The sequence below is a fragment of the Mugil cephalus genome, chromosome 13, assembly GCF_022458985.1.
Source record: "Mugil cephalus isolate CIBA_MC_2020 chromosome 13, CIBA_Mcephalus_1.1, whole genome shotgun sequence".
Taxonomy (NCBI): Eukaryota; Metazoa; Chordata; class Actinopteri; order Mugiliformes; family Mugilidae; genus Mugil; species Mugil cephalus.
The window spans coordinates 11815330-11841058 of NC_061782.1; the positions used below are offsets into that span (position 1 = coordinate 11815330).

The following is a 25729-nucleotide window of genomic DNA, read 5'->3' on the forward strand; positions in this document are numbered from 1 at the left end:
TAACTGAATTGTGTCTTATGGATTATGAAGGGTAAAAGACTTCACCACATTTTATTGCGATGTGGGGATAAAGCATGTTTTCATATGCATTTGTTTTCGTTTCAGGTTGCCTGCTTTAGTTTAAATCTACAAACACAGAAATGGGAACGGAAACAGTTGAGGAACAGTTGAAGCCATCATAAATACTAGCTGCCCAGATAACAGTAGCTGAATTATTATCATCATGACTGACTGACTGACTGAATGGAATCTAATAGTCCAGCAAGTATGACTTGCAAAGACAGAACTGGCTAACACGGGCCATGCCACTTGTTTTAGGCCATTGAGCAGAAAAACAAAGTCTATTTGAGAATCTAAAAAAGAAATGAAGAGGAGAAGAAAGTGAGAGGTTGTGATCAATACTGACTCCTTTAAACCTGCATAGCATCAAAGGGCATAAATGAAAGTTAGCAAGAGTTACAAGATGAGTTATCGCCTTATAAATATTTATAGAGATGTAAAGAGAACACAGTTGGTGGGTGTTACACAGGGTTAAGGTTGGACCAAATCTGACACGTTTAACTTTAGTCTTTATGATTCTGATCAGTGCAGACTGTAAAGGTGAAGTGGAGCTAGAATCGGTCATTCACCAGCCTCATCTGCTCGAAACTAATTTGTGAGTGAGTAAAGCAGCCAGCATGCTGTGCTGAAGATGACTTTTGGATTCCAGTCAACATCATGGCGTAGGAACGAGAGAGGCATTTCTTAGGGGATACAAACGTTTCATGCTGATATTCACTTTATTATTTAATATCTGTTTATTAAAGATAGTAATTCACTTTTCATCCATTAAAAGCTCTTTCTTCAGCCATAATTTAGATGGCAGGAGGTAAAAAAAAAAAAAAAAACTCCATTATTCCGGTCTAATTCCACGATTGAAAATTGTTTTCCAATAAACCAACAGACAATGCCTTACATCTTACTGCACCGAAGGACCCTGTAAAAGTTTAGTATGCACGTTCCTGTTTTGTATTATTATAATTAAATGTTATTACCCTGAGATACATTCATTACGCAGCTAACATGGGAAAACAAATGAGAGATAACCACCTTCCATAAACTCCACAACACTACAGTCAAACCTCTGTTTAGATTGCTTAATAAATAGGTCAGCATAGACTAAGAGCGGTGTGATTAAACCCTTTGGACAGAGCACAGTGGGAACAATTAAAGAACGGAACACTTCCTGGTGTACACTGTAATGTAGAGTGCATCTAATGAAAAATGGCAGCATATATGATACACTGATGCTGATCTGTATCTGTTTTATAGGACATGTTGAATGTGAAACACTTTGGTGCAAATGCTCTTTGCTTTAAGGTGCTACATAAATGAAATAAACATAAACACGTGAAATACAGTGAAGAGAAATCCCATTGGTAGATTAAGGACCATGAACGGAAAAATCCAGACGTCTGTGGCTATGTGTTTGTTTCCTACGGCGCTACTGCAGATTACTTTGGAGAACTTTGAAAACAGAATCTCACAGTCTGCACTGGACACAACTTTATTTATAAAGTTTATAAAGTATTCACAGTGTATCTGGTGAATGATAATACATTTACAGTGACACATAATGGTTTCACTGTTTGTCAGAGAAGGTTCTCAGTCATCCAGGTTGTGGTATATCCAAAAAAAAGCCCAAAAAAAACAAAAACAAAAAAAAAAACAAAGCTAAAACAACTGGTCTAATGACTGGGCTTGCTTGGTCCATTAAAGACGCTTAACCACTCACGCAAGTGGCTTCCTCCAGTGATTGGTGGGGGGTTTAGGTTTTTATTAAGAGCATCTCCTTAAGTGGTGACCACCTGAAACTCACCTGTAATTGGAAGAATTTGCTTTGATTATAATTATTGTCAATTCAAGGTGAATACCTTGTAATTGCAGATCCAGAACCTAGAACTTGAAGAGGCACCTTGGATGAGGGACCAAGCATCTTGAAGATTGAAGAGAACTCTACAAGCTCAGCTGTCTTTGTTTCAGCTTTAAATTTTGAATATATGCTGTCATCACGTGTATTTCTTCTGTTTTGAAGCTACATACCTTTATAGTTACTGCACATTAATCTCAAAAGGTTTTCGGATCTTCCTCTTTTTCATTATTGAACACAGAGTGTGAAAAACTTTTTTTTTTTAAAGAAAGAATGAAACAAACAGAATCTGTTTATAGCAGAGGCAGATGTCAGCTCCGACCAAGTGCAACCTCTTGGCTACTTTTTCCCTCCATCTCATTCCCTCCATGAATATTGCCCAATTGGTATGCGCCCAGCAGGGATCCTCTTGGTTTTTCAGTATTGCCAGTCCCAGTACATGGCCAATAATGATGCTGAGGGGCGGGGAGCAGCGCGGTCTGCAGACACAGTGAGTCTGAGCGTCTGGCGGGGAGCCGAGTACAGGCAGCAGGCAGCGGCGTGGCAGAGATGGGCTCACACCTCTGAATCACAACTCAGCCTCCAGTCAAGAATCTCGGAGATCTAGTCTTTTTTGTTTCTCGTTTATTTATTTATTTATTTTTTTATGGGGGGGAAGTGCTTGTGTTGCTCATCAAGGACCGACAGAGTACAGCTTCCAGAAAGCAGGAGCGGGAAGGTTCATAGTTGCATTCCAGCGCGCAGCACTCCTGTCGTCTCACCTGCACCGCCGGTGGTGAAGAGGTCCGCCGTGGCAATAATGCATCCAGATAAGTACTTACCTGAACTGGTGGCCGAGAAAAACAGCTTGGATCCCTCCTTTGTGCACGCCGTGCGCCTCATTGCAGAAGGTAAGGCAGGTAGTTTTCAATCCGAACGACTTCTTTATTTGTCATCGGCGACATTTTCACCGCGTTTCGTGGCCGAACGCATTTTGTGGAAGTACAGTGGGCTCATCTTAAGACACCGCCCTTGAGTTTTAAATCAGTGCGCCCGGTGTGCCGTGGTGTTTTGGTGTAGATGTCGCTCTTTGGATCCAGTGCGGAACTTTTGTGAGGTTCTCCTCCAATCATGAGGAGGTGCCGTGAGTACAGAAAGTAAACTGTGCGTAAAGTCGGTCACTTTTTTATTCGTCCGCCCTCCAAGGTCAGTCACTGGTGCCCAGAAAATCCCAGCAGTCCTCCTTGGCTCCTGGACAAACACGCCGAGAGGACTAATCACCTTAATTTTAAGATTGATCGGATTTTAGCTGTGCAAAGTGGAGACTGCTGCCATCTGCTTTCTGTCCTGCATATGGTCAGGAATTTTGTGTAATTTTGTGAACGTTGTGGCAACTTATTCAGCAGCTCAAGACAAACTATGTGTGTGGCAGAGATATGCAAATGTGCCAAGTATCACCTAATCATCTGAGCTGCAATCATTCTATTTAAGCAACACATTGCAAGCTGTGATGTTAGTGTTTGTATTGTGAAATTAGAGTCGTGCATTTTTAATATGCCAAAGAAAACTGATGCATTCAAAGCACCTTAAGTCGTTGCTCGAGGTGCGTGGTAACCAAGGTCACTGAGAGCAGGGATGCCACTGAGACAGATGTTCTACAGTCCTTCCTCTGGCACAGTGTTACTGCACCGTATAGAGCTGTGGAAAGAAGTTTAGCCCTCAGCATGTTAAGTGCGTCCCCATACCGCAGGTAGCCTTGGTCTCATTCACATGCCGAGTATGTGTCACTTTTCGATAGCAAACTTATCACCTCAAAGCCGACACGAGAACTCACCTCGGCTCGTTCAGTCTGAAGATTTATTCAGTGTACATCATCTAGATTGTGGGCACGCTGTGTGGAATTGAGTATGATGCACTGCAAAAGGCTTGAGTGATGTGCCGTTGCTACTTTTGTTCTAGTGTCAGAGACTTAAATGTGCTCGGTCTACATCAGATTTCAGGACATTTATTAGGATTCATACAGAGGCAAGGCAAAACAAACAAGGAGGCCAACGTAGTATATGGGGTTTAAAATGGCACAGAAACAAACAGCGCTTTCCTACTTCGCCTCAAGTTAAACACTGAATGCACACAATAATCATGTTAACTTGAATCTGAATTAATCTTAAACTAAAAATACAAATTGCATATTCACTTATTGCATTCCTTCATGCTGTAAATTGCTTCAGTGGTGATTTCTGATAGCAGCAGACTGATGTGGTTTCTTATATGGAGCCCATATAAAACACCAAAACCTGGCCTAAAGATGTGAAGTCCCACACTGTGTTCGATTAAGATGCTGCAACAGGACAGGGCGTTTGCGCTCTGGTGTTCTGCCCCTCGAGCTTTCCTGCTGAAATGTGTTGATGAGACACCTGACAGTCCCGCTCTTGTCGCTAACCAGGATGCAGATGGGATCATCCGTCACGCAGTGCACTTTGCCAAATATGCTCAAGGCTGACTCACATGGCCAGAATGCACATTAACGTGGTCTTATGTACTGTATGTATTCATCTGGTAAAATAGTTGATTATTTATATGTATTCATTTCTTTCAGTTAAAGCAGTTTTGTTGGTGAATTAATGGCAGACACACCTGACCTTCACTTATAGTATAATACTGAACGTAAAAAGAAAAAAAAAAGAATTACTGAAATAATGTTTTTGCGAAAGCTCTGACACGCATCACACACAATATTGTAAAATCGGCATAATAATCTGTCAGTGCTGGAAATGTTTAACATGATCAACCTCGGGCATTGTGTGAAATAATCATTTGAACCACTGACACATCTTGTTATCCTGTTTCATTTGTACTCATGGATAATGCAGAATCATGCCTATCAATGGACAGCAAAATAAAGTATGTTCAGAGATTTATGGATTCACAGTTATTCATCACTGCATAGCAAAGCACGTAATCCTGCATTATTCACAATGTGCACAATAACACGGATTAACCAGGGTCCCAGTTAACATCTCTTTATTTATGAAATGAATTATTTAGCGCGTGTGTATAAATCACGTTGCCCCTGGAACCATTTGTCTTTCTTTGAGCCGATTTAAAGCAGTTTGGGACGCAGCTCTTCTAGTCTCTGGCTGTAAAGTAAGCGGAGGTGGGAATCATTCTCTTTCAGGAAAGAGCGTGAGCTCATTTCAAGTAATAGTGCAACAATGAAGGTTGCAGCACGCAAAAGCGTGACAGTTGACGCAGTCTCATCACTCTCACCCAACGATGTTTCGCCTCGGACGCAAAGTTCATTTCAAAGTAGCACAAGTGCTAATGATTGCTCAGATTGGCAGATAAAAGTCAGTCCTTTCATGTTCTGCGCTTTAATTTTCCTCTGACTAAAGAAGTGTGCAGCATTTCCTAAAGTTGGGTGCAGGGAGAGACAAGAAAGGCGAGCCTTTAATAGATCCCAGGGGTTTTGTTCGTTAGGAATTTGCCACGTAGCTTCGCCTTGCCGTGAAAACCGATGGGAGTCCTAATAAGGTGACAAGGAAAGCATACGGGGAAGCAGACGGGAAGTATCGGATGGATGGTGGACATGCTGGCTGTTGAGGAAAAACTGTACTGCATGTTTCCATTTTCAGAGCAGCAAATGCGTTTCGCCACTTTTTTTTTTACTTTTATTGCGATCACAAAAATGTAATTACGTCGTCATGGGGTATATGTAATATCACAGGTGCTGCTAGGACGACAGCAGCGACAGCACGAACCAATCTGCACGAGACGTGAAGGATTCACACCTGCATAAACAAAACCTGGCGATTCCTGCAAAGGTTCTCGCTGTTAGCACCGATGCTTCACAGCAACAAGGTTCTGGGGTTGAATCCATCGGGTGCCTGGGGCTTTGTCTGTGTGGAGTTTCTCCCTGTGTCTGCGCGGGTTCTCTCCGAGTACTCTGGATTCCTCCCACCACTCAAAGACATGCTGGTTAGGTTAATAGGTGATTCTAAATTGGCCATAGATTTAAGTTAGAATGGTTGTCTGTCTCTCTGTGTTAGCCTTGGGGTAACACTCTATAGGCTCTCAGCTACAGAAAATGAATGAATTAATCAATCCATGATTTTCCCAGTTTAATGGGTTAATCTTGAACTTTTCAGTCTGGGTTGATTTGGAGACGTCTGGCGTGAGCACCACAGATTACCAAATTCTGGAGGCAGCCAAAGCAACTATTATTGTTTAATAAGGAAGTCAAGCAATTATTGGCTTTTTTTTCTCTCACCAATTATTCTGTGAGCATCCGTGATCTTGTTTTATGCTGTACCTGGCATGAGTCTGTAAAAGGTAAGGGCTGAGCTGAGAAGTTGAGGATGAGTGACCACCTCTCTAAAACAGCCCCTTCTTGTTCCATTACTCTCTGAAATATTTAAAACTCCTCCGCCAACGGTAATTACAAAAATAGCGCTTGCATTCTGTAATTAGGTTATAACCAAAGTAGATGTTGGGGTTTTTCAAGTTAAATGCTCGGTAGTAAGAAATGTCCCATCAGCTGCAATCTCTGAGTTCTGCATTCATCTGTTTTTTTTTTTTAGAGATTATATTAGCAGCAACCTGATATAAAATTTATTGAGCATTGAGTCATTTCACCACGGACACCAACCCCATAATATACAGACGTTAGAGTAGGTTGCTGTGCTGCCTCATGCCTCGATACCTTTATTTAAATGAAAATCTTTCAAGATTGCCACTTTTGCGCTGTAATTATAATTAATAACGTTCTTAAGAGTCACTATATTTGGACTGCAGCTGAAACTGCCTGTACGAGCCTTTCAAGAGCAGGCATAACGCCGCATGATCCGAAAACATTCTTTTTTTTTTTCCACGTCGTGTTTGAGCTTTGTAGTCGTCCCGTTCGTTCGGCCTTGCTGTAAGTGTCTGAGGACTCCCGTGAACCTTGTGCTGCACTCTGTGGCTACACACACAGGAAATATCTGTAAGAAGGAAAAAAAAAAAAAGATGAAGTAACCAGCACCTAATTACAATTTTGGTCAGTTTCTGCTTGAGCACATTGTAAATGTAAAAGTGAATTCCGTCGGCGAATGCTGATGTTCTATCAAGGGAATGTCAGAGACAAAATCACACCACATTTTGGGGCAATGACCCTGTAACTTTAATTAAAATTTAATCAGACAATGCGAGAACTCGTGATGTGCTCTTGCAACTTTTAAAGCCTCGGTTTTATTCAGCCAAATAGCTACAGGAGAGGTCTGGGATGCGTGTCTTTTCACGTGGCTCAGAATACAGTTGACGCACAGCCACTCAGCTTTCCTCAACACATTCAAGCACATACAAGTTGCGTGCGTGTATGAGGATGCAATTAAATGTTTTTTTTCATTCGTCAGTTTAATACAGTGCAGTGAGCAGAAAGTCAGATCAGTGTTCAGTTTTAAAAGAGTGCCAGTTCACCTGGGTGCACCCGCACACCGATTTTTTAAGAGCTGCCGAAATCTTGGAGGAACCTGCTTCAGTTTTTCTGGCTTTCTCTCTGTCTTCTGCTTCGCCGAGGACAGTTCCTCGAGGTTCTGGGCGCATCATTCTTCCCTTTGACACGCTGCAGAATGAATTTAGGACGCATCGCTTATGGTATTGCTTTTGCAAACTTTATATATATTGTACAATCTTTCAATTGATTTGGCGATGCCTTGCCACAAAGTGCCATTCTATCCACAAACTCTAAAAAAATTGATTTTCACTTCACTTCTTCTCGCTCTCTTGTTTATAAATTGTTGCTCACATTTTCAGTGTATCCATAATGGCCTTTTCAGTATCCAGCAGTGACCCAGCTTGTAGTGACAGATAAACAACACCCCATGTGGTATGACCTATCAAAAGGACGCAGAAATTACATCTCAGGAAAGTGAGACATTGAATTACATTTTCGGCGTTTAGCCGAGACCCCTTATCAAGAGTGACTTACAATGAGTGCACGGGTCGAATAAGATTAAATTCCAAGGTCACAAGCATTTCAGGCAGAAGAAATGAGTGGATGAGCCAAAGCTGCAGCACTCGGTAGACAACAGATACTAGATAGCAGATAGTATTGCTGTGGCCCTTGAACGTTCACGTATGGCAGATAAATTCTAAATAAAGAAATCAGAGGCAGACAGATAAGACACGGACAGAAATTGGATTTTTAAAATCTTAAGAACCAAAATCAGAATCAAATACACCAGTATTTATATTAGTTTGATGTTTAAAGTTCACGTAGCTCAGTCAAGTTTTATACTTTTGAACATGAGTACAGATTGTAAATAACTCTTTTAACCACCAACTTCTCAAATTTCAGGTGTAAAACGCAGCCTGCGCTAAATGAAATACATATTTGTTGTTCATGTACACTTCCATTTTGTAATGCAGAGTTTTAATTTAACACGTCCAAGCAGGATAAACCAGGTGTGACTGCTAACAGATTAGGTCGGTGCGATTGTATTTAGTGTGTCACATCTACACCAGCGAGCCAGCGCTCACAATATCAAAGCCCCGGTCCGCTTAAAAGCAATATGGACATAATTAATGTCATCTATTACACCACTGCTGGTCCTGCCCTGATGTGTCAAAATAGCTGCTGTAAAAACAACACAAAAAAATGAATTAACACAGATGACACTTAGATGAAACATGATAAGGGTATGTTGCAGTCACAGCACTCAGCCGATGCCTGCATTTACATGGACACTGGTGTTCTGCTCATAATGCCTCGTGTAACCACCTCAGTCAGAGCAGACTGGCCCGGTCAGAAGGACATTCCAGCTAGATTAAAAGCGTGGTGTAAACCTTTGATAATCCTTCCAATAGGAAAATATTAGCATCTAGTTACCACGTAAATGCGGCATCGGATCATTTCGCTCTGGCATTTTTGCCCCACATGGGTTAAGAATCAGGCGACGTGGCAATCTGGGAAAGATGTTTGAGACCACCGATTTTCTTTCACGATCAGCGATACCGATCCAACAAAAAAGTAGTCTTTTTTTTGTGTGTGTGTATTTCAAATCACAGCTTCATAAAGAATACAAGACGCCAGAGTGATTTATTTATTTATATATATATTGAGGTGGTGGCCTCATTTCCTATATAGCGAATACAACAGAAAAAAACAGGAGACAATCATACACTAATCATACACTTCACTACAAAATATGTGAAAATGCTGTTTCAATTATTAAGGATGTTGTTTTAACTGTAACTCTAACCCTGCGCTCTCCTCTTCTGTCCTCCTCATCACAAATGCCTCATATTCTGTGTTTGTGGGTTTAACCTGAGGTGTTTCACAAGGTTTGTTGTGTCGTCACCACTCAATAGTTCAGTTACTTTCCACTGTGTTACTAATGTTACCGTGAAGTATCAAAAGTATCGATATTTTGAGCTGAGAATCGATTTCAGAGCATAAAGGCCTGGTATCGGAAGTATCGATGTTTCAGTATCAATCCGCACGTCACTATTTGCTGGACTCACTGTTGGCGTTAATGTAGAATAGTTGGTCTATCTTGGTCTTTATTTTCTAATAAACATGGTGGAGTAGGGATAGTATTCGGCTGTATGTATATCGGATCCCAGCGGATTGTGGTCAGAACCACTTTTCATTCAAGTTATATTCTGATTAATGTTCTGAAGATTCTAAACGCAACTGTGGCATCTAATATATTTATTTAGTGTCCATGTGAACAGATTGTAGAAATGGTCTGTTAAATGGTTTTGCATTTATATGGCATTTTTCTACCTACTAGTAGCTTACAGTCGCAGTGATTCATCAACCCACACATTCACACGAGCGCATTCACACACGGTTCAGCGTCTTGACAGTTCCGCATTAGGTCCGTGGGATTGAACCACTAACCCTCTGGTGCGTGGACAACCTGCTCTACCTGCTGAGCCAAGGACGCTGTTAAAGATATTTGTATGTAAATGTAGTCACTGGTATATACGGTGTACAATGTATATGAGATGTATTCCATCCTGTCTGGACTAATTAGTGGTGGAAAAACAGATGACTGTTGTATACTGTCATTATCAAAATGTGCATTTTGCTTAATGTGTAATTTGTATAAATGGTTAATACTTCCTCCCTCCACTTCCCAGCGCACTTTAACCAGAAAATTTGAGGATGGCATCTTAATTGCATTGACGATTTAATACTTGAGCTCTCTGTCGGCTGCTCAATTTGCCTCCGTGCAGCTCAGTTAAAAACACATAAACAGCATGTGGCCAAACAGAGGCACGTACATTTCCAATCCCGCGTATTTATATTCATCAGTCCAGCGTGAAAAAGGGCCGGAGCTAATTGCACGTCTCATAGTTCACCCATCCCACATGGCCCACTCTGCCAGGCGGATTTCTATTGCTACCTCTTTCTGCGTTTGATGTGAACGAGCAATCAGTTTTTGGAGGCTAATTACACTGATTCATTTTTGCACCCATTGTAGAGCCATTATTGTAGATATACTGCTCAGCAGCTAGAAGAAATCGGTGAATAATTTAGCTGTCTACTAATGGGAACACTTGACAAAGCCTTTGTTTTCCCCCGTCGTTGTTGTAACTGCCCACAGTTAGGTAAAGCACTTAAAGTAATACTCAATTCAGCACTGACTGGTTCGCCACAGTGTAAATCAAACATTGTGGGTGAACCTTGATATCAACCGATGGTGTAGTGACTCTCTCTAAACTTGCAGTAGTTGACAATTTCAATACATTTTAGGGACTTTATTTGAAGCTTGAAACCAACAAAACAGTCCAAACTATTGTAAAGTCAAAAAATATTTATTTGTGGGTGTTCGCATTCCAATTGCTGTAGGATGTATAAGAAGTAGAAATTTTTTCCTCTCTATATTCAGGGTCTCAAAAGTGACACCCAGAGCAATAACCGCCTTACGTCTGGAACCCTTGAACACCACCAAAGAATGGGCTTCCTCCTTTGTGATGCTGGCCTTCAGCAAGTGAAATGTAGTTCTATCAGGGTGAGATGAGGTGACTTTGCTGGGTCGCTGCAGAATTTTCCACTTCTACAACTTTGCAAACTCCTGGGTTGTTTACAGGGTATGTTTCGGGTCATTGTTCACCTGCAGCGCGAAGCACCGTCTATTCATCTTTTCTTCATTTGGTTGAATCTGAGCAGGCACTTTATCACATCATCAGGAAACACAACAGACAAAAATTGGGTCTGTGTCCAAGATATATGAACCGGAATGTAGCTTACAGAAGTACTTCAAATATGTTTGCTAGCAATTCTCAATTGGAGTTCCTCTCTAAAGCTCATCCTTCAGTTTGCAGGTTGTTCAAGGTTTCCAGTCTTTCACCCAGCTTCGCAAAGTAAAAGGTGAGCAGAGTGAGAGAAGGGAGGATGCTTACACTGTGCATTATTTGTCTGTGCAAAGCACATGTCAGATTCCAGGACGTCCTGAGTGTGCTCTGTTGGGTGTGATGATTTTCATCATCCTCATGCTCTGTTTTATCTCATCAAATCCCTGTGTGGCATGGCGGAGCAGCAGTGTGGAGATTAATCAAACTTATGTCGGAAGAAATTAATTCTGATTGGATTCATTACGGTGACTCATTCCATCACGGTATGGTTGTTTTCTCTGGATTCATGTTTCTCTGTTGACCCATTAGATAAGCACAACATCAAACTCCCCACAACAGACACAAGAGACATTAGATTTGATCTCACCAAAGTAATCTCTGACTTGGAAGCATTTGCTAAAGGGTTCCTTCGCAGCAGTAGAACAAACTGCAGGCTTTAGTAGCAGTTTAGACTGTATAGCAAACAACTACTGGAATTCAATAAAGCTTCAATGTGAGGACAAACAACGGAGTAGTAAATATCTCTAACACGCTATGCTGCACTGGTAGTGGCTGAAATAATGTAGATCAGGGGTCTTCAATGTTTTTCAGGCCAAGGACCCTGAAACTGATGTGTATATTAAGTAGGTACTACTATATGGGTTCTGTATTAAACTTGGCCCAGTGCTATTCATAAATACACATTATTATCTTTTTGCATTCAGTATTAAGCTATTCAAATAATACACAGGTTCAAATATTCTTTTTTTTTATGTCCAACAGTAGGGTGGCGGTAACGTCTTCTGCTTCCATTTTTCCCTTTACTAAAATATGTTGGATTGATGTTAATGTGTATTTAAAGACATTTAAATTTGTTAGGGGAAATTATTTTGCAACCTCTCTGCAGTACATCTGTGAACCCCCTGTTGAAGACCAATGATTTAGATCATTTCTGTATGTGATTTATTTCTTGTTGAAGTTAATCATGTGAAAGATAATCAGTGCATGGCACATCTCATGGCCTGAAGCTTGGACATCGGAGTAGAACTGGTGCAACTTCGCACTGAAAGGGGCCAGCTGTGGTGGCTTGTGCATCTGGTGGTGATGCCTCCTGGGCGCCCTCCTTTGGAGGTTTACCATGCACCGCCAGCTTGGAGGAGACCCGAAGGTCGACCATGAATTCTCTGGAGGGGCTATATATCTCGACTTGCCAGGAAACGCCTGGGGATCCCCCATGAAGAGCTGGATTGTGTGGCTGGGGAGAGGGACGCCTGGAATACCCTGCTTAGTCTGTTGTCACCACAACCCGACCCCAGATAAGAAGATGTTAATCGATGGATGGATATCTCAACAGAAAATGGATAATTAATTTGTTGAGCAAGAGCATCTTGACTTCTAGTTCCTGGTCGGCCTGTTTACTGAATCCTTGTTTTTGATAAACCATGAAAATAGTTTTGCATTTACTCACTTTTTTTCATGTTGTCCGGGATAAACAAACTTCAAACTGGTCCTTGGCCTGTGTTGCTGATATTTAACCTTAAGCCATGGCAGGCTGACTGAGCACATTTTCTCTTTTTCAGCAGAACTCCGTCTCCTAACTCATACAGTTGCATACATTTATCTGGGAGCTGCCCAGTTAAATCTCAGTTGTTTTTTTTCTTTTCTTTTCTTTTCTTTTCTGGCTCGGCTGCCGAGCGGCTCCATCGCAGCAGTTTGGGCGGCGCAACAGAGGGGATCAAGAGCACCAGAATAGTCGCTGAGAGTGTTTTACTCATTCAGTTCCCCAAATGAGATTTTTTTTTTTTTCACCCTGTTTGAGGACTGAAACCAATGACCTTCAAAGAACACTCTCGCCTCTCTGGTCTTTATGCTCCTGCTGCTTTCTACCACATATTTGACAAATTCGATACTGTGTGCACGTGTTTCACCGGATTTACACATCATAAACTAATTTCCCTCTTTTTCTCTCCTTTAGTCCCGCTGTCATTCTCCCTCTCTTTCTCTCACACACAATCGCCTTCTGAGTTCACTTATGGGTTGCGGACCAGAATAAAGGTGTCTCCCATCGAATGCTGTTCCAGAGCATAATCCTCTTCACGGGCAATAAAAAGGCCGTTCTATACTGAAATAATATGCACATTGTACTGATGTGAAAGTCAAACAATGCAAAACAAATTGTCTCTCGAACGCAAAAACCCAAAACTAATCGCTGAGGATCAACTGGGAATCAAAGCCTTGATGAAACCAGGAAATGCAGTTCCACAAAAAAAGTACTTTTAAATGTAAAGAATGTTATTTGATGTTGTGAGCAAATACACAAAAGTATAGTGTGGAATTTTTTACATTCCACCCTCTGCTAAATGGGTTCACACAATACTAATTAAGCTAATTGTTCAGATAAATCCCTCTTTGTTTTTCTGTTTTACACCAATCAGCACAGATGGGATGAGAAGGGGAGCAACCACAGGACGGAGCTGGACTAGCGCAGAGCATCTAGTCAGTCTGCAGCTATTTAGCCTAATACGCAACAAATGACTTGCTTGCTAGCTTTCTTGTTTCCATCCACTGATTTGTTAAAAATCAGCAAGTTTTCCCAGAAATACACCTTAGACAACACAACTCTCATAAATAACTACTACTATATATATCATCATTAAATCTCTGTCCTACTGAAGAAACTTGAAAAGAGAGCGGATGGGATGGACGATCATTCGTCATAAGCACTAATCAGCCGAGTCTGTGCAGTCACTGTCACCGTCAGTAGAAGGAGACCAAAGTGTTGTGCAGTGCAGATTTATCAACCAAGACAATGCTCTGTTGACCCGTCCATCCACCCAAACCTCTGTTGACTGGGGCTATTTTAGGGTGAATTCAAGATGGAGAGCTTAAAATATTTATTGTTTTTATCACATTAGGATGCTGACATTGACTAACTAAACTATTGTAAATAAGTAGTAGCATCAGATCATGACAAGAAAAAAAATCCTTAACATTCATCATGAACTTTTGACGGCAATCTAGTGGCAATCCATTTTATGTGAAGCTTTTTGTTCCTGGACCAAAGTGGAGGACACACTCTCCATCCTTATAAAAGTACTATATATGTTTATATTTCCAACCTTTGACCACACAGTACCTTTCTTAAAACTAGGCATGTGTTTGCACACCACGGGTTGTGTTTTGATTGTTCTCCTCAGGGAAAATGCTATTTTTAAATAGCACATTTTGTTAACTCCTGCTATCTGCTGACACTTGTCTTGTATAAAGAAGAGGTGTGAATCAGCGGTGTTGATGAGAACAAAAGGTTATAGGGGTCTTTCAGTGGGTTTATTAAGAGGTTTCAGACGCAGCCTGTTTACCAGAGGCGGGCGAGGATGATCTCGGTGAGCATTTCCTCCTTCACTGTGTTTGCACGATGCAGCTCTTCTATTACAACCTTACTGGGTGGCATGTGGAAATACTTTCCCACATATTCTGACCCTGAATGATTCAATAAAAACTATGATGCTCATTTTAGTAAGGGGTGAAGCCTATCATGCTATATATATATACATATATATATAAAAAATAGTCTGTTCCATCTGTCATTGACTTCTCTTAGAAATCTAAAGGGCATTTTTCACATTCCTCTGCTCTTCCCCATTCAGACGAATGAAATTTTGAGGCAGCTTTGGTTTTATTGAGAGTGGTCTGGGAGAAGCTGCAGAAGAGACGGCATGATCCAATTTAAACAATCTTCCTCGGACAATCAGACGCAATCAGGGAGATTGTGCGGTGCTGGAAGAAATTGGTTTATTTCAAGCTGTTGGAGTTTGGTCTTGCGATTACACAGACAATAGCAAAAACAAGTGACCTTAAGGAAAAGTCCTTAAAACTTAAAGCACTGGAGAAACTATTGAGAGGATATTGGTGCAGGAGCTAAGATGTCTTAACCAGGAGCGACTCGGTTGACATGCTCTACTTGCACCAAATGCTATGAGTTTGTTGAACGGAAATTAAGTCGGGTTATTTCAACAACATGCTTGCCATTAAGCCCTTCTGTACCAGATTTCCAAAATAAAAGTTAGAAAAATGTTGTGAAACATTCGGTTGACTTTTTTTATTAGCTTTACGGCTTTAAACATTGAGTGTTCAGATACTGTCAGTGTGAAGTGATCCAGTCTAAATGAACTCTTTACTCAGTATATAAGCCCAGGAGCGGTTTGAGACTTGCTCCCTATCTTCTTCAGGTGTTTCATCCACCTCGGAACTATAAATTACTACTTCACTTCTAGACTGTTTAATCTTCATTGTTTAAACTCAAGTATTAGAAAACTTTCAAAAAATATCATTGTTCAGGGACTGTGCAGTTCCTGTTACTGATAAAGTGCGGCAAACTGGACAGCTAATATCCACTTCTCATCTCTTGTCTCACTGCGATAAGTCTGGGGACACTCTCGATGACCGTTGGGCCAATTTGCTCAAGATTTGCCCATCTTGCAAATTATAAGGAGAAACGCTGCAGCTTGATTGGAGCCAGTGATTTGCAAATTGAGTCTTAATGTGAGGGTTCTTAGATCTAATCTTAACCTCCCCCAAATGGCTTTCCCCCGATAATATCAAATGCTTTATATGTTTAATCCGACATCTGCGTGAGTGCCGAGCTGCGCGGGGGATCAGAGACTGCTGACAGCCCACGAGAGAGCTGCGTTTGTGGCGGAGTGAGGCACAGCGAGCTGAGTGCGACTGTTTGCAGCTCTTGTTATTTTGATTGGAATTACTGGATCATGAGATTACAGGGCCTGATGTGAAAGGACGTGTCAGGAGTCAGCCGGATAATCTTGTATCATTAAGTGTGTAATGTGAGCATATTTACAGCTGAAATACAAAATAGTCAGCAAAATATTCTTTGTGTGAAACAATGCGTGGGTTCATTTCTACTGGCGCGTGCCCCCAGCGTAACTATACATACTATAGTGGTTGTCGTGCTGCAGATTTCATGATGCCTTTTCGGTAGTTACATAACGAATTAATAATCTTCTCATCTGCTTGTCTTCTTTTGTCCGCAGAAATTGAGAAGTACGAAGGCGACGAACTGAGAAAAGATGGAGACACGAAGAAATACCTAGACATTATCAGCAATAAAAATATCAAGCTCTCCGAAAGAGTTCTCATTCCAGTTCAGCAGTATCCAAAGGTAAGAAACACAAAGACCATGGCTTGCCCTAAAAACACACACTGCGTCTTTCTAGGGTGCTAGATTTTATTTTATGGTTCGCTTGCAGTTTTTTAAAAATGACCTGAATAGTTAAACTGCAAGGCACCATGCAAGAGCAGCTCGGCTACATTTGAAAACAACAAGCTTGCTTGTGTGTGATGCTGGTGGATGGAGACTTTTCATCTTGGCCATCTCGGATGGCTTCACCTGCTCACGGATTTGCTCTTAAAATCACTCTGAGCCACAAACTGGCAAATGGAAAGTCACCGGACAGCGTCTGTTTATTTTTATGTAGTCATCAAAAGCCAAAAGTTTTCAGTAGACTGAGGCACCCAAGGGTACGGTGAAGAACAGTGATCATAAATCACTGTGTGACACTGGGCTCGGCATTCTGAGTTATGCAGTGTCAGTACTGACAAAGTCTGAAATGCGGCCTAATGAGGCTGCTCCGCCAGGCAGCTAAGCAACAACACACAGCTGCTTGAGCAAAACTAAAAGGCTTTACTGCCTCTGCAATCAAGGAAGGCTCCACTAACCTTACTTTCACACGCTCATGCAACAGGACTGGTTTCATACAAATATTCCATTTATGTCTTTCTCATTTATTAGATTCCTCTATTTACCAGTCATTTTGATCGGACTGTCTTTTACCCCCGATAAGGACAGTTTGTATTGGATTTTGTAGAAACACAATTTAGTACGCATTATTATGTTTTTGCTAGCTAAGAAGGAGCCATTCACATCTCTTTGATGGATAGACAAGCCAAAGGCTGGTTCTTTGGAGGACATTTTCTATTGGCACACATCTGGATAATGTTCAGTACTGGGGTACGTGCATTCTGCAACCTCAACACTAGATGTCACTAAATCCTACACACTGGTCCTTTAACCCGTTAAGATCTAAACATGAGCAACATCAGACAAAATTCAAACTGTGGCTGAACAGGGGGAAGTTGCGCTTTCTGGACAAAAATAATAAATAAACAAATAAATAAATAAATAAATAAAGCTGCCATTACGGTGACCGAAACCGAAACCGCAAGAAGAGAGATTTGTTTGTAAGAATTTTTTGGTAAAAAGAAAGTTAGTTATAAAACCTTGAGATGTTACAAAGGTCTTCCAGACAAAACTACAGCTTTCCAGTGTTCAGCCACATTTTTGTCAGTAGCTCAAACCATGTCAGTAGCTCAAACCATTGTGAGTTACGGTAATTTAAAAAAATGGCGTGCTTTAACGGATCGCCGGGGATTCGTTTGGTTTTAAAGATCTAAATTAATACTTAAACTCTAGTTTTGTTGTTTTTTAATTAGATGCTTTAAAGTAGAATTTATCTGAATATATGTAATATCTGTCAAAGATTTAACTAGTTTTTATCACCTCTCATGTTCCCCAATGCATGGTAACCTATAAATATATCTTATTATACATGACACGACTGTTTTAAGTTCCAGTTAAGCAAAACTGCATTTCCTTTGTTGCTGTTTTGAGACAGATATTTCACTACATATGCCTATTTTTTTTTATTATACGCCTGAGCAAAACTAAACCGAACATATTTTTCATGTATTTTTTAATATCTGTCCGCCAAATGTGAACATGTGTCTTGGTAAGGGCTACAGTAACAATCTCAGCCCATACCAGTCTATCACCAAAAGCACGCCCTCCCACTTAACTCTCAAACATACACTGGTTATTGCTGCTAGTGTGCTCAGTGAGAGGAGATGCAATCAGGAGATCCTCCACAAACACTGTGTCTGTGTCTATGTTCCATTTTTTTTAGTGATCGTTTCACAATCTCCTATTTCTTGAGACAACACTCTACACTCTGTGCTACGCTTTTGATACAACCAATTTGATTCATACAATGCCCAATTATCATATTTTGTAGATTCCTGATTTTGTGTGTTTTATTAGAAAACAACTAGACAGAGGCAGAGGGACGTTAAACTAACTGTGTCTGGTGCGCTTTGGTCTTATGAACCTCCACAGGACACTTCATAGAAATCAATTTTTTGTTTCCTCCTCATGACCGGATTGAGAAAGTAATTAAGCCCCAGGAACTCCTCACTCTATTAAATTGATTCCAGATCTATAAAAAAATGCCAGTTGAGCTCGTTCCGTGGGAAAAGAAGACCCCCATCGACTCAGAGGGCTCAGTTTTCTCTGTGTTTCATTCTGAAGTACTGACTAACTGTAAATGTTCAATTTTCTTTTACAGTACACGTACTGTACGTAAAGCTGAGAACAAGCATATCTGGGTCAAATGTTTGGTTCATTCTCTTATGTGTGTGTAGTTCAGTATATACACATACAGGACTGTAGGCAATTATTAGTTCTGTCAAATTAAAACATACTGATTCTGTGGAAACACCCATTTTCTTCTTGGAGACTACAAATTAAATGTAAAATGATTTTTAATTTTTTTTTTGTATGGCTCATGTTTTATCCTACCTTCTGGTTAATTGCATTCCCATGTGAAAGTCTGCTCCCGATTAGATGGCTAATGAAAACTGGTGGAGCTTGGAGTCAGGGAAAACGTGAAAACCACTGAGGTACATAAGAGAGAGATAAAATATATTCATGATTATAAACAAAAAGTCGACAGGTGCAACACAGAGGCTCAGAATCCAGGTTTTATGTAATGAACGTAATAGTGCCAGCTCTGCAAAGTAAGCAAAGCTGCGGTCCAGAGGGACAGAGCAGTTGTCCAACAACAGCTTCTGTGACCTAATTGCGCAGTCAGCACCGCACAAGACTGCAGTGTCACTACCTTAAACGTCTTTGTAACTGCACTTTAAGTTAATGATAATTAGCCGTTTGAAGCAGCTCTTTGATCAAACGCATGCCATGCAATGACAATGAGACAGCCAGCAAAGAAAGTAAAGCAGAGTTAAAAGAAAATGAGTTTGATGGAGTAAAATGAACCTCACAAAATTCAGAACGGATTTATGACAAGTGACACAGTTTGCTGCAAAATGTCATGTCTGACTCAATACACTATATTGCCAAAAGTATTCGCTCACCTGCCTTTACATGCATATGAACTTAAGTGACATCCCATTCTTAATCCATAGGGTTTAATTAATGTCTTTCTCATTTGGTCTTTGCAGCTATAACTGCTTCAGCTCTTCTGGGAAGGCTTTCCACAAGGTTTAGGAGTGTGTTTAAGGGAATGTTTGACCACTCTTCCAGAAGCACATTTGTGAGGTCAGACACTGATGTTAGACGAAAAAGCTTGGCTCCCAGTCTTCACCTTAATTCATCTTAAAGGTGCTGTGTCGGGTTGAGGTCAGGACTCTGTGCAGTCTTGAAGAATTCAGAGTTCCCTTCGCTGGACCTTAAGGGGCCAAGCCCAGCTCCTGAAAAACAACCCCACACCATAATCCCTCCTCCACCAAACTTCACACTTGGCTCAATGCAGTCTCACAAGTATCGTTCTCCTGGCAACCGTCAAACCCAGACTGGTCCATCAGATTGCCAGATGGAGAAGCGTGGTTTGTCTGAATTCAGTGATTTGGATGGGTGAGCAAATACTTTTGGCAATATTGGGTATGTTGCAGACAAAACGTCACTCCAATCATTAGCAGTTTGATAGAGTTTAATCATGCATTTGTTTCAACGGAGATATTTAATCTGGACTGCTTTGAAGGATGTTTGTACTACATATTATTACTGCACAGACATGAATATTTGTCAGTTTTTCATGATCAATATGTTTGGCTCTTGAAATCGACAATGCCTGTCTCAGAGGCAGAGACTAATTGGTTTTACTTTACCTCACAGTGGAACTTTTATTTTTCTCATGTCGGCTATTTGACAAAGTCCAATATCCCTTTCTGTTACTGGTAGCAGAGCGAAAACTTAAAGTTTCGAAGATGGGTTCCCTCTCATTTAAGCAGTCTGATGGTGCTCCATCGAGCTTACAGCTGCCATCTTGCCTCAGAGTAATTAAATGTAAAGTGATTAAATTATTACTTGGGAGAACTCTTCTGCATGGTTTCAGATCTGACAAGTACGCACAAGGAAGATTAATGTCGGCAAGACAAGCGGTGCTTATGAAATCCCTCTGTTTGGCACATTGACGGACACATGGTATCGTTCATTGTTACTGGATAAAATCTGACGCGACAAAGCAGGAAAAGCACAGGTATTACTGCTAACATACGCTCTCATTAAAGCCTCTGCTTTTGCTTCTCCTGCTATGTCAAACTGTCTACTGAGAAAAAGCAATTTCAGTTTAGTTCCTGTCTGTGCTGTTACATAGATTCATTGTTTCCGTAGCACGGCAGTAGTGATGATATCAAAACAAACCCCGGGCTCATAAATATATAATTGCTAAGACACTGCAGGTTTAATCAGGAATTTAACAATGCTGCAAAGCCAATGGCTGAAACAACATCACACATTATGCATATTAGTGGATCCATGGCCATGAGGCTAAAAGCCCACACAATGCCATAAAATCAATGCATAGACAGAGCGTATATTCATGGCGCTATAACAGCGCTGGGCAGCACCTTCACCCTCGCTGTATGGAGGAGCGTTACCTGAGGTCCTTCCTTCCTGCTGCAGTGAGGCTGCACAACGAAGCCTGCTCCCATATGTATAGCTTGTAGTGTGTTTGATTTTACATATGTATATATATATATGTGCACTCCCCTTTGGACTGTGTGCTCCTGCAACTCTGCAGATTTGCCCACTTACGATTTATGCTTTTCCCTTTTAAATGAAATTTTCTGTCATTCAGAAAGAAGTTTTCAAACTGTTCAAGTAAAAGTAAAATGGTAACAACACATGACGAACACATTTCTGCATCAAAGCCCTAGCTGATAGTATTATCAACAGAGTGTAATGTGCAAAGTATATAAATAGGATATCTTATTCTGAGTGATATATTAATATGCACGCTAAGATATGCTTTAGTGCTCTGGTTGGTGGAGCTCATTTTAAAGTGGTAATTTCAAAGATTTTAATTTAAATAAATGCTTGTGGAATCACGATATCGCAGAATGACGTGACTGTCTATGGCCCACTCATGGAAATATTGCAATATTAATTAATAAGAATTAATTATTATTATTATAATGAACTGGGTATCTGTTGTGACATTCCAGGAAAATTAACTTAAGCTAATTAAATTCATTTAATCATTTAAACATATATTTAAAAATGAATGCAGAATAAAAAATGATCAGAAAACAGCTGCTGGTTTCTGATATCGCTGCTAACGCAAACTGAAAATATAATTCTGCTGTCGCTAAACCACAGAACTATTTAACTGGCGAAATAGCAGTTGACGTTTATAATGAAGCAGTCACTGCAAATGCAGTGCTACAGTGCGGGCGACAGATCCCACTTCCCAGCAAGGAAACAGACTTCTTTCACTCACTGTGCACTGCTGTTAGTTTGTGCGGCATAAATTCACAAAATTCCTCACAGGATGATGGAGAAAAAAAAAGTATATGACAATATTAGCTGCCCCTAGAATTTTGTGACTTGTTTTATTAAACCCCATTTGTTTGTAGTCATATGTGCTGCCAAATCAACCAGTACTGAAATCTTTGAGGGCGCCACTTTAAGTGCTTCATATACTTATATTTCTATCTATGAGTCATATTTAAAAAGAAAAATGGAAAACTACACAGATGAGTCAAAGCATTATTGTTCCCCATGTCTAATATCCCCAATCACAATCTACCAAAGGGCAACATGGACTCAGCAGGTGGTATCTGGCACCAAACTGTTAGCAGCACATCCTTACATTGCAAGTTGCAGGAGGTTAAAGTTGGTCCAATACATCTCTCAACTCCCTATCACTGGTTTAGGGTCTCTAAAAAAAGTTGCTTGGTTTGACATAACCGTTACTTTGACCATCTCTCCAGCATCCAAACAATGAGTCAGTGTAAATATTCAAGCAAATAACAATAATGTAACCCCAGTCCAAGTACAGGACTCAAGTAAATGTACGTATCTTCTACCACCAATTTATGTATGTGTGTGCAGTAGATAAAAACTATTTAATCACGATAGAACATGTTTAAGTTGCTGGAATTTGGCACTGTAAAGCTGCATCTGCCTCACGATCCATCTATTTAGGTGATGCATATTGGTACAGACTGTTCAATGCATCATTCATATGGGACTTGCCTCTCTTGTGAAACCACTCTCTGTGGAACCTGCCTTGGATTTTATGTTGTTTTACCGCCTGTCAAAATAAAGAAATTTGGCCTTGAAGCATTCTTCCAGTGACCTTACCTTAGCACTCTCTATTTTTATCTGTGAAACCTTGAAACAGGCTTGATCTCGTTTAACGGGAGAACAGGTCGTACATCCGTACCTGCCCTGATTTGTCTCTTTAGGTGCTCATAAAGGTCTTGAAATGAAAATTGTATGCTGGGATTAGTATTTACTCAGCAAAAAAAAAAAAAAAAAAATCTGATTAAGATAATCAGCATAGTCATTTTCATTATCAGTGGAATTTATCCTCTACTGTTTAATGAGACAGCTTGATTAGCATCTCACAACCTTGGGGCATGAAATGGATTTTCAATGGCTCACTCCGTTGGCTAGTTCGAGTCCAGCGCTGGGACTATTCTGCAAATGTGAATATACCAGAACGTCATACAACATATTTTTGTCCATTTAATCAGAATAAAATTGATTTGAGGCAAAACCAAACTGGGATATATTTCCGCTCCACATTTAAACAGGCTTATAACTATTCAGTGTGCAGGTACACGCAAAGCCCACAACACATCAAATTGTATTTTGTCCTTGTGGATGCCACAATTTTGAGCTTATCAGTCTTGGGTTATTGTGACCTTTAAATGGTGCAGCAGCTACAGCTCTACACATACAGAAATCCCATTTTTGCCTGCCCAGAGATGTCAGTGTCCCAAAGAAAGGCCTATCATGTGGAAAGGTGTTTTGCCTAGATAAGTATTGAATACAGTAGATGGAGTACCGAGTGTGAATTAAAATTAGGCACTTGTATGATAGCATCTCAGTTCCACTTTGGATACCACTGAGTGAGTGTTTGTGTGATGACTTTGTCTGGCACAATGCTGCTCAGGAGATATAATAAAGATAAAATGCCTCTCCATGTTTAAAAACCCTTCACACTTATACTCTGTCCCACTACGATAAATGTTTATTTATTTTTTTTGACAAGATTTTCAGAGCATTTGGTCTAGGAATGTGACATAGACTTGTACAATTTCTGCACAAATTTTCTTGATTCTTCCGTTGATTAGCCTTATTGGAGTGAAAAAAAAGTTCATCCAAATCGTAATAAGCGTTGAAGGGAAAACCTGCAAAAAGGAAATAAGTAATTAATGTTTGGAAAATCATTTTGCTTCTCAACTGTTCTAATCAATAACAATGCACCAAAATCACCAAAGCTCTCATTAATGAGTTATCACATCATTCTGCTATTGTGGAGCAGTTTAGCATATTTCAGCCCATTGTTTCAGTTTTGCTGTTTTCACTCACTCTCATCAGTCTTTGTTTCTTTGAGCCGGCATCTGTTTCATGTGGAAAGCTCCCATAATCCAACCTTTGGAATATTAAATAGTAGACAAAGATAGCATGTAGCTTTATGAGCTTGGTGATGCAACTGGCAGCTGAAGAGCCTGAGTCGGTGAGACCAAAGTAAAGCTGATGAACTGTTAACGACTGTTAAACGTGGCTTCAACACAAACTTGACTTCAAATTCATGCTAATGAGTTTGTTGAAGTTTACTGGATGGAACTAAGGAACTACGCTGCTCAAAAAAAATGAAGAAACTCTTTGAAAACACATCAGATCTTAAAAAAAGGGAGAGAAAAAAGAAACCATGCTGGATATCTAGACAGAAATGGACTGAGTATTAATGGATGAACCTACAGAGGGCTGAATTCAAAGACACCCCGGGAATCAAAGTCAAAAGTGGATGCAGAGGACTAGTACATGGCTAGTCCATTTTGTTGCAACAACTGAAAATGGTGCTCACTTGTTTGCATGGCCCCAATGTTCTACTTTGCATGCCAGACAACATCGGGGCATGCGAGACGATGGATGTTGTCTGATGGAACAAAACATACTGTGCACTGGTGTTCTATTGGTTTTTATGTAGGTGTGTGTGGGAGTAAGTCAATGGTATCAATTCCTACATCCTTCAAGGAACTGCCTGCATGCTCTTGCCAAATGATGCCGGGCATTGTTGCGCACCAAGAGGAACCCGGGACCCACTGCACCAGTGCAAGGTCTGACAATGCTTCCAAAGTGTTCCTGATACCTAATGACAGTGAAGGTACTGTTGTCTAGCCTGTGCAAGTTTGTGCGTCCCTCCATGCATGGATATGCCCTCCCCAGACCATCACTGAGCCGTCACCACCAAACCAGACATGCTGAACAATGTTGCAACCTTTCATGCCTGTCACGTGTGCTTAGCACAAACCTGCAGAACACAAGGGCGCCAGTGGCGATTTTGGTGATAACGCCAATCAAGCTCCACAATGCCTGGCACCGAGCACAGTGTCCAGTAGAGCAGGTCAGCCCCTCAGGTCACCCTGATCAAGTCTGTTTCTGTTTGTTTGCTATAAGTCGTGTTGTAGACCTGTGTCAGTGCTCATCCTGTTCCTCCTCGCACGAAAGGAGCAGATACCGGTCCTGGTGATGGGTTGAGGGCCTACGTTCCTGTCCAGCTCCCCTAGAGTAACTGCCTGTCTCCTCTAATCTCATCCAACCTCTGTAGAGTCCAGGGATCACCCGATCCTACTAGTAAAGACACCGACCCTAGCCACATGCAAAACTAGTGGAAAAACTGTAAAACCATTCCTGATTTGTAGGTCACCTCAATCTCTAGTGCACCTGTTGTTGATTTCATTAGCACCAAAGCAGCTGAAGCTGATTAACAGCCCCGCCTGGTACCCAACTGACCAGCAGTTTAATTGACTCAATGCTGTATTCCGATTAAAAAGTGCACTTTTCATTTTTTCGGAGCAGTGAAATTAATGCACTCTGAAGTGGCCAAAACTTTCAATCTTTATGTTTCCAAATACGAAATACTGCATTTAGAATTGTAGTTTTATCAGTTTCTGTGAGAGCAAATTAAAGACACGGTGCTGACTACGTTCCTTTCCTTTGTTGCATTTTAAGCAGGATTTGTAAAGCTCTTCCTCTTTATTGAAAAGTGGGAGAGAGTCAATGAAGAGAGCAATTTAGAGGCTGTATCCTGTTAGGGACTTACAGGAAGGGAGCTCAGACAGCTACAGCCGCGTAGCTGCTGCTTTGTCTTGTAGCTTTGAATTTGCTGCCTATGCGGATGTGTTGGCTCATCATCGCCT

General features: G+C 40.8%; 1 protein-coding gene across 1 annotated transcript in view; it reads left to right on the forward strand.

Moving 5' to 3' along the window:
• The window catches only part of khdrbs2 (KH domain containing, RNA binding, signal transduction associated 2), a 93142-nt gene that overhangs the window by 9346 nt on the left and 58067 nt on the right, over window positions 1–25729 (forward strand). Inside the window, exons 3-4 of the mRNA XM_047602140.1 lie at window positions 1927–2799; window positions 16255–16382. Coding sequence (XP_047458096.1) covers window positions 2556–2799; window positions 16255–16382 — 372 coding nt within the window. The 5' untranslated portion in view covers window positions 1927–2555. The remainder of the gene's footprint in view (window positions 1–1926; window positions 2800–16254; window positions 16383–25729) is intronic.